The sequence below is a fragment of the Cannabis sativa genome, chromosome 4, assembly GCF_029168945.1.
Source record: "Cannabis sativa cultivar Pink pepper isolate KNU-18-1 chromosome 4, ASM2916894v1, whole genome shotgun sequence".
In the NCBI taxonomy this organism is placed as follows: Eukaryota; Viridiplantae; Streptophyta; class Magnoliopsida; order Rosales; family Cannabaceae; genus Cannabis; species Cannabis sativa.
The window spans coordinates 5,746,779-5,763,367 of record NC_083604.1 but is presented as its reverse complement, the minus strand read 5'-3'; the positions used below and the strand labels follow the sequence as shown (position 1 = coordinate 5,763,367).

Sequence of the window (16,589 nt, the reverse complement as noted above, 5' to 3'; positions counted from 1 at the left end):
AAACATATATAATATTTGTGAATAAAAACACATTTAGTCACAAATAAAATGTGATTTTTGTTACTAATACTTTTAATCACGGATTTTATAGTCACAACATAAAATAATAATTTATAATTAGTAACAACATTTTAACTTTTAGTCACAAGTTTTATTATGACTAAAAGTAAAAAAATTACACATCAACTCTAGACAAGGCTCGGGTATCCATTGGATGAACTGGGATCGTATGTGTGCTTCGAAGGATCAAGAAGGTATGGGATTTTGTCATTTACATGAGTTCAATATTGCTCTTCTTGGCAAACAAGCTTGGAGATTACATACTCACATTGATTCTCTTGTTAGCAAGCTGTACAAGGCTCGTTATTATCCTCGTGGTTCATTCATCACTGCTGAGTTAGGTAACAATCCAAGTTTTATTTGGAGAAGCATCCTAGAAGCAAAATACCTGATCACTAAAGGGGGTCGGCTCCTCATTGGCTCGGGTGAGAATGTCTCTATTATGAATGATCCTTGGCTTCTTGATGAGGACAACCCTCATGTTACCTCATCTCATCCTACCCTTATCGATCAAAAAGTGAGTTGTTTATTGGAAATGAATGACAAAAAATGGGATGTGGAAGTTATTGCTGACTTATTCAATAATAGGGATAAGGAGTTGATTTATAAAATACCTATATCTGCTACAAATGTGACAGATAGTTGGTATTGGAGTAAGGAGGTTTCGAGGATCTATTCAGTTAAGTCGGCTTATAAGCTTATTCAAGATTTGAAACCTTCCAGCAGTTCGGACTTTTGGCGTGCTTTATGGGCTTTGAAATGTCCTCCAAAAGTCAAAGACATGTTGTGGAGATCGGTGTCAAATTATTTGCCTACCTGTGGATCACTTGTCCAAAGGCATGTTCGAATTTCCACCACTTGCCCCAGATGTAGTAGGAGTGTTGAAACAGTTATCCATAGCCTGGTTACTTGTTCTTTTGCTACAGCTTGTTGGAGATCAGTTGGGTTGTATGGCGATAGCCCTGGTGATGTATCCTTTGGGAGTTGGCTGCAAGATCATTTTAACAACTGGGATTTGAGGGAGAGGCAGATGGGGCTATGCTCTGCTGGGCTATTTGGCAAGATAGTAACAACAAGGTGTGGAATGGGAAAACCAAGTCGGTCAAAAATGTTATTGCATTTGCTAATGGTGATCTTGAACAATGGTCTTTTGCTTAAGGAAAAATTTTTACTCCCTCTTCTCTTTCGATTCAGAGTGGAGAAGGGGATGAGCAATGGGGTGCACCAGAGGTTAATAAACTCAAGATCAATGTGGATGCAGCAACATTTACGGATCGAAATAAATATGGGTACAGTTGGGTCCTTCGTGATTCTGGGGGCCATGTCTTGCAGGCGAGAACGGAATCTTGGAATGGATGTGTTAATCCGACCCTTGCTGAGGCTTTTGGTGTAAAAGAGGTCCTAAGTTGGATAAAGGAGTCAAAACTTTCTCATGTCACTGTGGAATCGGATAGCCTTATAACTGTTCAAGCTTTCTGGAGCTCGGTGAATACTGATTCTCCTTTCGGTTGTTGCATTGCTGAATGCAAGAGAATAATTTTAGATTTGAATCATGTTTATTTACGTTTTGTTAAACGTTCTGCTAATCGTGTGGCTCATGGTCTTGCTCGAGTCTCATGGTTATATGTTAAGCGTAGTTATTCGGAGGACACTGTTTAAAATAACATTAGTGATGTAATTGCGCAAGAATTGTTTTAAATAAAGTTATCAAGCTTTTATTCAAAAAAATAAAATAATTATTACACATCAAATCAAAAGAACACAAGATTGGAACAGAAACTTGATCATCATAGTATTTACACGTAAGAAAGATTAAATGTTATACTAAACCACATGGGAGCATTAAACAAGTTTTCAATATCAGGTTAAGAGTTGCAAAATCATATTTTGTAATTTATTTTGCAATTAATGATTAATATATAGTGGTGTTTGGTATTATTTTTTCAATCAATTTTCTGTTTTTAAAACGGGAAAAGTAAAAATATTTTTAAAAAACATGTTCTATAAAACTGTTTTTATTTTTCAATTTTTAAATTGAGAATCAAAATTTTAAAAACAAAAAAAAGTTAATTTTAATTTTTTTTTTAAACAGTTTTTATTCTTAGTCAATATTTTGGATTCCGACCAGACCCAAATTTCCCCCACGACCTTGGTGCTGAACTCGACATCGAATTCGAATCCAACCTAGACCCGACTTAAATAAAAATAAAAAAATAAATTTTATAGAACACATTTTTGTTTTCTGTTTTTAAAATTAAAAAACAAAATTAAAAATAAAAATTTTACTTTTATTTTGGGATTTAAAAATTAAAAAACAAAAGAATTACCAAACTCATATCTAAAATACATAAACATCAAATAACACAATCTAATTAATTAGTGAATTAGATATATATCCAAAACACCTGAACTAAGAATCCCAAATATAATAAAACACAATAAAAGTTGCCTCATATAATAAAAGAAAAATTAAGATCCATAAACTGTACTCTAACAACCAAAAAATTTATGTTACCTACATTGAACCAACCACTTAATAAATTCTAACTTCTCTCTGATTCTTCTATCTCTGCCTCGGTGTCCTGTTGCTTGGTACGATGAAGCAGTGACTTATGATGATTCTCTGCAAATACATTAGCCCATATTTTATTAAAACTAGAACGAGATGCTTCATGCTCTTGTCGTTTTTGGTACAAACGATTTAATATAACAGGCAACACACGACAAGTATTCTTCCTAAGTTGGTCCAAAATATCAAGCCCATAGTCACCATACAACATTTCAATACATCTAAGGTTCATAGGTGTGAAGTGATTTTCAATACAGCCTCTTACTAACTTGTTATTCATACTTTCCATGAGTTTCTCCGCACGCTCGATTGTTGATTTCACAGACTCTAACAACATGTCTAATTCAAACATGTCATCTTCACACTTAAACAAAATGTCTCGGTATTGGTTTTTGCTCCCATGTTTAGATGATTGATACTCTTGATCACTTACTGAACTACTGAATAAAACACAATGGTCATTCAACACTTCACCACCAAGCTTTGTCCTTTGGCTAACACAAGGTGTTGGATAATTCATTGGTATAAGACGATAACTTGGTGTGCAATTCACACACTTATTAAGGTCAAGTTTATAATTATTATTATTATTATGTTTTTGAACTTCAAGGGGTAAAAAATTTGTGAATTCCACGAGTAAGTCTGGATAATCTTTAAACAATATTTCAACTTCTTTATGGACTTGTGAGATAGGTGGCTTATTTACGTCTTTGCACTTGGCCAAAATCAGTAAGAATGATTTATACATATAATCATCGTTTTCGCCTTGGAATCTGGTCTTGATTTTGTTGACAAAAGTTTCAGCTTCTTCAAGTGCATCAATATTATTGGCATCCTCTTCATCATTCTCTTCCTCTTCATCTTCATCTTCCTCATGATGAACGTGTGTAATCCGATACTTTTTTGGTAAGAAGGTATTGAAACCTGAAATCAAGTGTTGATGGTCTTCAATAAATAAATTAGTTATCTTTTTTATCAAAGTTTCATAATCCAATCTTTGATTCTTGAACTCTTTCATGGCATTCATAAAGGCATTATATTTATCCATTTCGTTGGGAATAAGTACGTCCTTCAACACCCTTACAAATTCCAGAGAACAGTCCATAGATGGTGGCTCCTCCAGTTCATGAGAATCCATGTTATAAACCTCGTCTATCGACCTCTTCATCTCTCTAAACACAAAAACAATTTGCTTCGAATAACGTTAATAATTTCTTTTGCTCAGACCCTAATGCTAACAATTGTTATATTATATATATAGATACATATATATAATTTGAGTGGAAATAGGATTAGCTGTTGAATTTAAATTAATTCTAATATGATAAGAATAAGTTTAGTTTCTTTCCAAAATAAATAAATACGTTTAGTTAAATTTAAATTAGATATTATATCCATTTCAAGAAAAAAAAAAAAAAAGATATTATTTTGTTGTTTTTGTTTAAAAAAATGTAATATTTTATTATTTTTATTATTAACACCTTTATTAGTTTTAATAGATATTATATTAGTTCCTTTCATAGATCTAACTTCCATGTGCATTTGTGGCCGTTGGATGAAGCTTGGACGGTCCGATTTGGTTGCCTTATTTTGTAGGGCTTAATGAGAAAATTTCCCTTGTACTCAAATTTCTCTCTCTCTGTAACTAATCGGTTTGAGTTTCATATTTATGCAAATTTAATTATAGAAAAATGATTCTTCAAGTCAAAGCTGGATTAATAATTGGTGTTCAAAGTTGACATAGTTAACTAAGTACCTAGAAATCATTCCATATATATCTAGTGACGGTCTCAGAATTTTTAATTTATGGGGCTTATTTATCATAAAAAAATATTTATAGTTACATTCTAATTACTCTTACGAAATTTATCTAATTTTATGGAGGCTTTTCTACTATACATTTAATTTTTTAAAATGCAGTATTTTTGTTAGTGGGGGCTTACATTAATGTTAATGGGCTCGTCCCTGTATATATCACTCTATTTACTCTTCATATTCTTCTCCTTGATCGTCTTTCTTAATCCAATTCTCAAACCCTAATCACATTCCTCGATTCTTTTACAGCTCTGTCCTCTTCGATCTTCGCCACCGCTCTGCTGCTCAACCGCCAAGGTTTGGGGTTTTGACGGCGACTAATGGTGGTGAAAATAGGTTAGTTATTAGTGCTAGTTGTAATCGCAGCGACGTAGAAATAATCAGTGATGGTTGTGGAACTTCTTCGAAGAATTCAAAAGTGGATGAGTTCAGAGCAGAGGATGAGGAGAAGAAGTTGGTTGATCATCAAAGCATATGGAACCAAATGAAGGAGATTGTGATGGTCTTCTACTAAAACTGGTTCCTCGAATGTCTCTTGAAGCTTACTCGGATGTAGACTGGGCCAGCTGCATTGATCATCGAAGATATACGGGAGGATATGCTATTCTCCTTGCTATAATCTCATTTCCTAGTCTGCTAATTGCTAGGTCCTCAACTGAATCTGAGTTTCGGGCATTGGCAAATACAGCTGCTGAGATTAAATGATTTCGGTCTCTATACTTACTAAAATGCAAGTACATTTAGTTGATGTCCCTATTATTTGGGTTGATAATCAAGGTGCAACTTCGTTAGCTGTTAATTCTATATTTTCATGCTCGATGTGAACACATAGAGATCAATCAATATTTTATTTGTGATCAACTACTCAATAAAGAACTTGATGGGCGATATGTTCCCACGATTGATCAAGTTCATTTTCACCAAAAGTCTTCTCAAGGATCGATTTAATTATCTTAAAACCAAACTCAAAGTGGTGTCTACCCATTTTCGTTTGAGGGGAAATGATAACCAAGTTAGTTAGTTAGTTGGTTTTAGTCTCATTGTCTGTATTGGTTAGTTAGTTTCTTGGTATAGTTTCTGCACTAAACGAAATCTGTTTTTATAATAGAATTCTTACTTTGTATTTTGTCCATTCTTTTGTGCTATAAATAAAGGATTTGGATCTTATTATTGAGGTAAGAATTTCAAGCATTCCTTGTGTGTTTCTTCTCTCTATTCTCCTCTGCTTCTTCTTCTTCAGAAGTCCCTACAAATTTGTAACAAACAAATTTAGACAAACTTATATATATCCATTTAACTTACATAGATAAAGATAATAAAGCACTTATATATATTTCTAGAATATTTGATATTTACCATAAGTTTAACGGGTCCACATTGTTGGAATTTATTTTACCAGGATCTTAGATCTACTCACAAGTATGTTGTTTAACACCCTAAATATGAACTTTCTAAAACGATAAATAAACACATATAAAGTTAAGAAAATCTTACATTGATGCAGCGGAATAATGTCTCCTTCCACTCAGATCTCTAACCCTTGTATCCTTTCTGTCGCAGAGTATTATCAAGATCTGAGCCCGAATGTCCTTCTCTTTGTGTGTGATCCTTCACAGTCTTCCAATCTATGATTGAGGTACCACTTGCTGTGTGTGGGCACTACTCTATCACTGAGGGTCGAAATTATGAAGAGGAAAAGAGAGAGGTATAGGGTCGGCTATAGAGAGAGAAGTGGAAGGCTCAGTTTTTCAAAAAAAAAAAAAAAACAATCTTTGATTTTCTGAGAAAAAGGTTATTTTGAACTGAGCCATCACTTTCTATTTATAGGCAACTACTAGGTTTAGGTTAGTAATTATTTGGCATTAAAATAATGAAAATATTAATTTGAAAAAAAAAAAATTGCTTAAGTGGCCGGCCAAGGTGTTTATTGGGCCTTACTTGGTTTTTGCAGTTTTTACAATTTTTATTTCTATTTTCTCAAAAACGCCAATTTTCCAATTCTAACCTTTTAAATGCCAAAACTAATTATTTAATAACTAAAATAGATTATTAAATAATATTGTCATTTAATTTAATTATTAATTAGACACATAGAGTCTCTTAATTAATAAATAAACCTAGAATCTCTTTTCTTTATTTCACCCATAGCAGAGTGAAAATTCACAAATTAGACATGGTAACTTTAGAATTATAATTGATTAATCACAAATCAATTATTGAGTCTTACAAACGATATATTCTCCATTTAGAATGAAGACAATGGATCTAATATCTTTGAGCTTCAATAAAGGTGACCGAATTTACTAAGTAAATCCACAACATTAATTCGTTGAATCCAACTCTTAGAAACAGGTACCTTCTCAGACTTATATAGAGCATATTGTATGTTCCACGATATAGATATGCTATCTCATTTAACCATTGTTATAATCTTATTGTGATCAAGATCACCATATAGATGATTTACATCGAGAATGGATAATTTTACCTTAGTTCTCGCCTGAAAGTATTTTTCCCCTTAAAACGCCCAGCTGCACATAGTGATGTTTAATGATCTAAGAATTAGTCACTTAAACGAGCTCATCCATTTACTTATTTAGCTAAGCTCGAAGGGAATCATTACTTGACTTCTATACACCGAGTAGAAGCTATAGATTCCATATTTATGTTAATAACCACTCGAATCATACTATCGTATTTCCCAAAAATATGCGTATCACACGGCCAATGGAAGCAACTAATAAATCAAAAAGAACATGAATAAGCACTCACAGTTGAGCCTAAGCATATCGGGATTTCGGTCTTTTAATCTTAAGATCAACTACGTATTGACTTGGAAAGATACAACGGTAAAGTTTATAATATCTTAACTAAGTTTGATATCGGTCCGGTCCAATGTATACTCAGTACATTCGAGCTAGTCTAGTTTACCAATGTCTTGGAAAAAACCTTAACACTTACTCCAAGTGTAAGTACACATCATCGGCGATTATCACATCAGTGTAAATCCAAAACAACGATGAAACGGGGACTTAGTCTTTTGATTCATATAATGCAATCCACATTCCCTTTGTGTTGACAATCTTGTAATTGTGAATAAATATATGATCTGGACTTCGAGATTTTGTGTGTAAATGTAATAAACATATTAAACCATTAGCAAATTCATGCAAACATAAATCATACAATTTACTTATATTGATAACTAATCGGATTGTAAAGGGTTTTATTTAGGGCACGAAACCCAGCAAATATACACTTACACCTAACATAAAACAAGCTGTGCGAAATAAATCAATCTGTTGTCTTGATCTTCACATCGAAGTGTAGTATATTTGAATCCACCCAAACTTCGGGAAACTAGTTCATAAAAATAATATGAAACATCCTTTCTTATATGCATTACTCATCGGGATACGAAATCCTTCTTGTTTAAAGCACATTTTGAATAAGCAGAAGACATATCTCTCATATTTTAAAATATAGGGTGAATAATACAACGTAGACTTTTCTTCGATAAAATAACACGGTAATTTCGAATTTACAAAGTTATAAATCTTCTGTTAGAGCTTGAATTATTATAGAATAACTCCTCCCACCCCGGAAGTAACCACCATCTCATAATTCGAACGAGTTGGGAGTGAGATAAGGATAAGCGATATACGGTTCATATCCTCCAACATATAGATCACTTTCATAACTCTTTCTTGAATATCTTAATGTTCCTTATTTGATTACATCTCAGATAGCTCCCACTCAATAAACGGATGTACGGTTAAAATAATACTTTTAACCTACTATTGTTTGGAGAGTTATACGGATTGTGACTTATTGTATTAGTACGGGAAACTATGAGTTTCTTTTAAGGCTTAAATCATCGGCCTGCTTGAGACTAGTATTTGAAGTGAAAAATACTTGCCAGAGATTAAGTAATCAAAATTAAGATACCATAAAATTTATGAGGATTAAGAAATCTTATCTCAAGTCATTCGAATAGACTGTGCTAGAATTCTTTTATCTTATTCTCGTAATTCTGATAAGTTATATCTATCCACATGAATGGTTAGATTTGCTCTTCAGTAGTGTTCTTAAGTTCCTATCACAAGTGTCAACCTAATGAAGATGGGTAAAGAATTTTAAATTCTATATAACAAATTAAGGTAGTGTGATACATTATCAAAGAACTTTTATAGGTATCATTTTTTACTACAACGGTAAAACTAAATTGGAACATGTCAGATTAAGGATTTATGCGATAATAGCTAATTCATTATATTACTTCCATGTTTAAAGAAAATATGTGTTACATAGGGTATTGTGGATAAATTCCACCCCTAAGTATATAGAGATTATGATCCACCTTTAAGGTTATAAAGATCATGATTCTTTCTAGTGTTTATAGAGATTATGTGGAGTTGAATACAATCTAGAGTTCATTAGATTAAAAGATCGTTGAAGTTTGCATAGTTTTCTTAACTTTCTCCACCTGTCAGTAAAAAAAGATCCTTTTATTAAACAAATTTTCAATAATTGTATTAGAATTAACAATTATTAATAAACATAGAAATAATTTCTAGTGTTTATTTAATATAACTCTATGAAGAGTTGTAAATATTATAGAATTTGTATCAATAATAAAAACATACATACAAACATATAAATACAATGTGGTAATTGTGGTTTAAGATAAAGTAAATGAAGCTCAATCTCATAAATTGCAATTTATTTGTAATAAAAAATAAAATATTATTAATAAAAAAAATATATTGCAACATTATGAGAAAAGAGGGATAAAAATCCCAAATTAAAATTCAAAATCCAAATTGTCTTTAAACTAAAACAATTAATTCAAAAATAGATAAATGAGCTTAAATATTACATTACGCCCTTTATAGATATTTTGCCTTATTTTACAAAAATACTATTTTCATGCATAATTTAGAAAAGAGAAAAAATAATTTAAATACAACGAGTGGATTTTAAAAAATCAAAAATGCAACGAGAGGAGGATCCTTCATTTGTAAAACAAGATACGGTAAGTAAATAATTTTAAATAATGCATTTCCACTTTATGTTAGATTTATCAGCGCTTAAAATAAAATTTAGGCACCACGGGAACCACAGATCGTTTGTCGCGTGGCAAGCTCACGGTATACGTATATTTTGGGAACATGATAGTATGATTGAGTGGGAGTGCCGAACATATAAATTAAACATACAATCAAGATTAAGGATTTATACCGATAATAGCTAATTCATTATATTACTTCCATGTTTAAAGAAAATATGTGTTACATAGGGTATCAGTGCTGGGAATTCTTTATAAATTCCACCTCTGCTAAGTATATACAGAGATTATGATCCACCCCTAATAAAGGTTATAAAGATCGTGATTCTCTAAGTGTTAAGGTAGGTGTGATACATTATCAAAGATTATGTGGAGTTGAATACAATCTAGAGTTCATTAGATATAAAAGATCGTTGAACTGCATAGTTTTCTTAACTTTTCTCCACCCCTATCAGATAAAAAGATCCTTTTATTAAACAAATTTTCAATAATTGTATTAGAATTAACAATTATTAATAAACATAGAAATAATTTCTAGTGTTTATTTAATATAACTCTATGAAGAGTTGTAAATATTATAGAATTTGTATCAATAATAAAAACACTTACACATACAAACATATAAATACAATGTGGTAATTGTGGTTTAAGATAAAGTAAATGAAGCTCAATCTCATAAATTGCAATTTATTTGTAATAAAAAATAAAATATTATTAATAAAAAAAATATATTGCAACATTATGAGAAAAGAGGGATAAAAATCCCAAATTAAAATTCAAAATCCAAATTGTCTTTAAACTAAAACAATTAATTCAAAAATAGATAAATGAGCTTCATCTTCTGTTACGCCCCGATATTTTGCCTTATTTTACAAAAATACTATTTTCATGCATAATTTGAAAAGAGAAAAAAAAATAATTTAAATACAACAGTGGATTTTAAAAAAAATCAAAATGCAACAGAGGAGGATCCTTCATTTGTAAAACAAGATACAGTAAGTAAATAATTTTAAATAATGCATTTCCACTGTGTTAGATTTATCAACTGCTTAAAATAAAATTTAGGCACCAATTCATACGTTCTGCATCGCTTTGTCCGCCCGTAGCCGCTCACGCGCATACGTACTGCGATCGACCCCGGCTCACTATACATACTTCCCTGTCTAATACCTGTAGGGCAGGGCCGTCTTAAACATTGTGGGGGCCCTGTTTTAATTATAAAAATTAGGCCCCTTATTAAAAAAAATATATATAATTTGCAAATAATATTTTTAAATATTATTATAGTAAGATAATATATTTTACAAAATTAAGCACAAATAAACTCAAATATTTTTATTAAAATTGTTATTATTTTTAATACAACTTCAAGCTGATATCAACCTTCTACTTAAAAAGGGTCATCCTTCGAACACTCTTTGAAGCAAATTCATCAACCAACTCTTCAAATTTTACCGTCTCCAAAACATCATTTTCAATCGCTATTAATGCTAATCCATTAAGCCTTTCTTGTAACATGGTAGACCGCAAGTAGGACTTTAACAACTTTAACTTTGAAAAACTTCTTTCTGCAAAACTCGTCACAAAAAGAATAGTCAACAAAATTCTATATGCAATAATTGTATTCGGAAAACAATCTATGCCTTTCAAAAAATTTAATATGTCAATAGCTCTCATTTTTTCTCTTGGCAAGATTTGTCTTAATAATTTCAACTCCACACATAATTCATTCCCATCAATATCAGATTGTTCATTATGTTTCAATGCCTTTTCAAAATGACTACAACAAGACTTCAAATTTGCATTGTCTAACGATTGTAACTTGTCAGAAGTAAATAAGAAACCAAAAATATTTTCATAATCTTGATATTGTTCAAATCTCTTAGTAAGAGAAACAATGGCTTGGTCAATAAGGTAAAGAAAATAATTAATTCTAAAAGATTCCTCTCCAGATAACTCAACAAATGGGGTATTCAAATTTTCATCAAATTGCTTTTTTCTTCGAATTATGCGCCTTTGAGGAAAAACTGGATCGATATTCATTTCAATAGCAATTTCCTTAGCACTATTCAAGGCATTATAAAAACCTGTTTCTCTATATCGCTCAAAAAAAGAAATTAACTCCTTTATTTTATCCATAGCAACATCAATAAGCATATCCTTTGATTGTAAAAGCTTTGCATAACCAAATTAATCAAGATAAGATTTCAAACCAAATAATAATTGCTATTACAAACTCAAAATCACCAAGTTCATTTGTTGCTAAGGATTTTGCTTCACTTCTGATTTTAGAATCAAGTCCATCATTTTCTGACACTTCAAGTAAAGCTTCTCTAAAATCTAACATTTGAGATCTTGTAGCCTTAACACTATCTACACGACTCTCCCAACGAGTGGATGACAATGGTTTCGGAGTCAATCCTTTCACATTATCTTTCAAAATTTGCCATCTCTTAGTAGAATTGGCAAAAATCGTATAAATGCGTTGAATAACTCCAAAAAAATCTCTAGCTTTACTACATGATTCAGCCATATCACACAAAATCAAATTGAGACTATGACAACCACAAGGAGTATAAAAGGCTCTTGGATTTATGTCTAAAAATTTCTTTTGAACACCTTGATGTTTTCCTTTCATATTTGATCCATTATCATAACCTTGCCCTCGCACATCAAATATGTCAAGATCAAGTTTTTTTAGCTCATTTTGTAGCACATCAAAAAGTCCTTGACCAGTTGTATCATTCACATTTAAAAATCCTAAAAAAGATTCTTCAATGCTACCGTAATGTGAAGAAACATCCACATATCTCAATATCAAGGACATTTTCTCTTGATGACTAACATCAGGAGTACAATCAAGTATCACAGAAAAATATTTTGCTTGTTTAACTTTTTTAATGATTTCAGTTTTGATTGCAGAGCCAAGCAAAAGTATTAATTCGTTTTGGATGTTATGTCCTAGATGATGAATGTGAATATCGTCATTTGTAATGCGTTTAACATGTTCTTGGATAACAGGATCAAACTCTGCCAACATTTCAATTAAGCCTAGAAAATTACCATTACCATTTTGATACAATTTCTCATTAGATCCACGAAATGCCAAATTATGTTTAGCAAGAAATTTAACTATTAAAATAATTCTTTGTAAAACTTTTTTCCAGTGATCTTTTTCTTTTTCAATTAGTCTTTGAGTCGCTTTATCAATTGTTTGATTCTTTTGGAGTCTTAGACGCAATTCATACCAAGTGGTCATATTTTTAACATGTTCCATGCTTATCTCATGCTCTCTAAGTCTTTCACCAATATGTACCCAATCACTAAAGCCTTCATTTATTAATTGTCCTCTAACAATCCCTCGCTTTAAAAACTTTGCAACAAAAACAAAATACTCTATCTAACTCTTTGAATAAACAAGCCAATCTCTATCACACTTCTCTCCATTTGATAAAACTCTAGTATACAAATTAGCAAAGTGAATCGTCTAGAAAATTTACCCTTAAAAAGGGCCAGCATAATAGAACAATCTCTTTTTGGACCCTTCATCACTAATAAATCAATCATTTTTGGATCAAGAGCATCCCAATTTCTTGGATCAAATATATCAAGTAAATTTTTAAATGAGTTTGTTTGCTCCGCATTGTCATTATTATTATCCTCTAAAATTTTATTTTCGAGTGAATTATTCAAATGATCATCATTGCAATTTTCAGAATCAAAATTTTGATTTTCTATATCATCATTTTCAATAGGCACATCACCTGTATTTTTCACATTATCATTTTCAATAGGCATGTCACCTCTATTTTCCACATCATCATTTTCACTATGATTCTCAATAATAGGCAGCAAGATATTTTCAGAAATTTCAACATCAACAACATTATGATTATGATTTTCAAAAAAAACTTGTGGTTCTTTTATAATAAATTTGTCAAGAGCTCCTCTTTGAGATTGAGTTAACTCCTCAATTTTTTTCTTTTTCTTACGTTTTTCATACCCAGACTCATATTTTTTAATTTTAAGAGACATAGTAAAAAAAAAAACAACAACAACTAATATAATATTTCAAAGAACAATTAAGACAGTAATAATTATTATTTGGAAGTTCAAAAAGGGATGAAAGAACCTGATGTTTGCTGCTATTCCGTCTTCAAAGTTAAAACGTCAGATTGAGAAAATTCAAAGTCGCCAATTGCCCAATGCCCATTTGAAATTAATTTCTGATTTATGCAATAATATTTCTGCAATAAGTAAATTTATTAATAAACAGTAATTAACTAAATAACAATTAACAATTAATCTCAATTAAAAAAAAAAAAGTTGACAAAAATATGATTGATTGGCGGTATTAAACAAGGGTGAATTTACATCATATACAGAGTACATACTTCTTTTTCTCCATTAGTTTCAGCATTATATAAATAGGTACATTTAGTTTTTTTAAAAAATAAAAGGTAAAAAAACAAGGAAGAAGAAACTAGCTAACTACTAATATATGAATATTATTGATGATGGCTAGTAGATTAAATATAACAAAAATACAGATTTAAAAATAATAAACAACGTAGATAAAATGAGCAAAGAGTAAATATTAAACACATACCTTCTATTAATCGTTGATAAATTTGCCTCAAGAAATTTCAATGAATGATATTATTCTCTAATTTTTTTATTTTATATTTTCTATCAAAGAAAAGAAAACTAAAAATATAGATTAGAGCAAAATATATGTAATGCCTTTCCTCTCACCTTCCGAAACAATTTTAATTTTTAATTTTGATGAAAAGCTTAAATTAGATATTTATATATAGTCATATAAAAGGTTTGAAAAAAAAAACTAAATAACATTAATAAATTTTAAAAGAATTGTACCGTTACTTACATTGCTAGCCTATAAATTAGGGAATTTAAAGATAACAGCAAGTTAATTTTTTTTAAAAAAAATGATTGAAATGGTATTTTTTTAACGGCAAGTTAATTCAGCCCCTAAATTTTAGGCTTTGACCAATATATAACTTAACAAAAAAAAAAAAAAAAAACCAAAAAAAAAAAAAAAAACCAAAACAAATAGCACACATATTCTCTTAACTTAATTATAGAAAATTTGGGCCCTTTTCTTTGTTTCGGGCCCCGTGCAAGAGAACCGTCGCACACCAATGTGGCCTCATTTGTCAGTAGGGAAAGTAAGGGGGGTGAGCTAAAAGCTCAGTAAGGAAATGCTTATCAAACAATACCATATAATATCACACATACCATTAATGTATTTATTAAGTTTTAGCAATATCATACATGCTCTTTTATAACTATAACCAAATAATTGTACATATGGTAACCTTTATCATACAAGTCTATACTATTTGTTCACACCGTACACATATACAGAGATCATAACTCCAATATCATACTCATAACAAAATCATATCAATACTATAAATAATAATAACATTATCACAACATTGGCATATCATAGCCATTACTTACATAACCCGGGCCTAGCCTGACCCTACAATATCCTGGGCCTAATCTGCCCATATACTAACATGGGCCTATGCAGCCCTACCATTGTTATAGGATAGGGTATCTCTATATTCAACAGTAACATCACTGTATCATACCCGCCATAACAATCTCATACAAGACTCAGTAAAATGCAGGGTAGGGTATCTCTACATTCAACGGCCTTATCCCGTATCATACGCCACCATGGTCCCCCACTTTACCTGAGACGTTAGCATACAACATACAACATATAACATGCAACATACAAATACATCATACAACACACAATCTGAAACATACAAATACAACATACAACATATACAAGTCATACAACCATAATCTATGTATCAATTCACAAACTCATATTGTGTCCATACCACACATTCTCAGTACCATATACATATTCATAAAAACAAATCATAAGTCATATTTTAATACATAAAGAATTTAAATTTATGCAGATAAACACATACAAAACTATCTAATTTCCTTACCTCAAATCCCGCTGCTTAAGAATTGTTATCTCGTCACTACTACCTCTTGATGACTCTTCTTAATCAGTGCTAGATCTTGAAATCTCAAATTATTAGAATGGTGATGATGATCTCAATGTTATGTTGATGAAAATCATGAGTGTTGTTTGGCGAAGAGAATGAAACAAGAAGGAAAATTATAAATCTTTGATAGGTAGCGAGATGGATAACTTGTAGGATATAGGATTTTATGAGTGTCTTCTCTAAGAATTGTGTTCAGGCTGAAAGAAAGAGATTGAGATTTAGTTTTATTTTTCTTAGGGTTAGAGGCTCTGCATATTACGTATCAAGAATGTGATAGATTTAGATTTTATAATCTAATTAAACCTATAAAAGAAAATAATAAAAAAAAAATCCCTATAATCTGATACTAATTTAACTCTAAATAGAATAATTAAATAAAAAATCTTATTTGTTAGATATAAGTTTTAAATTTAAATTTCAAAACATAGGATTTCTAAGCTTAACAGGTCGTCACTTTCTAGCTTAATTTTGACCCTAATAAAGTTAAAATTACATTGATAGATCTCTGAATTATCTTTCCAACGCCACTGAAATCACCTCAATCCGAGCTCTAGAACTCCAGATATGATCGTTTTAGTAAAACAGTTTTTAATCCTGCGAATTTATCCAAACCTACGAATTTTTAACATTAATTCTATAATAATGTTATTTAATATCACTTATACCATTAATTAAAATCTACTAAATAATTTATAAAATCCTAATAAACTTTCATATTGGGCTTTAATTAAATGATTACCTACCTTGTAAAAATACCATAATATTTTACTTTCGTAGTTAATATAACTTTAACTCTCTCTAGAAAATTGGTACAATAATCTAAGCAACAATCTCAACTCACTAACAACACAAATATATAAGATAATTATCCTCACACAATTAATATCCCAAGGAGAGAAAAAAAAATTAAATATTATTTTAATCTGGATATTACATCTTCATCTTGGACGATCTTCACCCTTTTGTCCAGCTTTCCGATCCAACTCACTAAGATAGCATCTGAGTTCAAGTAGCT

The 16,589-nt window shown here is 30.8% G+C and overlaps 1 protein-coding gene and 1 pseudogene across 1 annotated transcript; both read right to left on the bottom strand.

Moving 5' to 3' along the window:
• Window positions 1-2,292: 2,292 nt before the first annotated feature.
• On the bottom strand, window positions 2,293-3,847 carry LOC133036442 (paired amphipathic helix protein Sin3-like 3). The gene has a single exon (XM_061113003.1). The coding sequence runs from the start codon at window positions 3,795-3,797 to the stop codon at window positions 2,604-2,606; it is 1,194 nt and encodes a 397-aa protein (XP_060968986.1). The 5' UTR covers window positions 3,798-3,847; the 3' UTR covers window positions 2,293-2,603.
• Window positions 3,848-10,898: 7,051 nt separating this feature from the next.
• On the bottom strand, window positions 10,899-13,310 carry LOC133036749 (uncharacterized; annotated as a pseudogene).
• Between the last annotated feature and the right edge of the window lie 3,279 nt (window positions 13,311-16,589).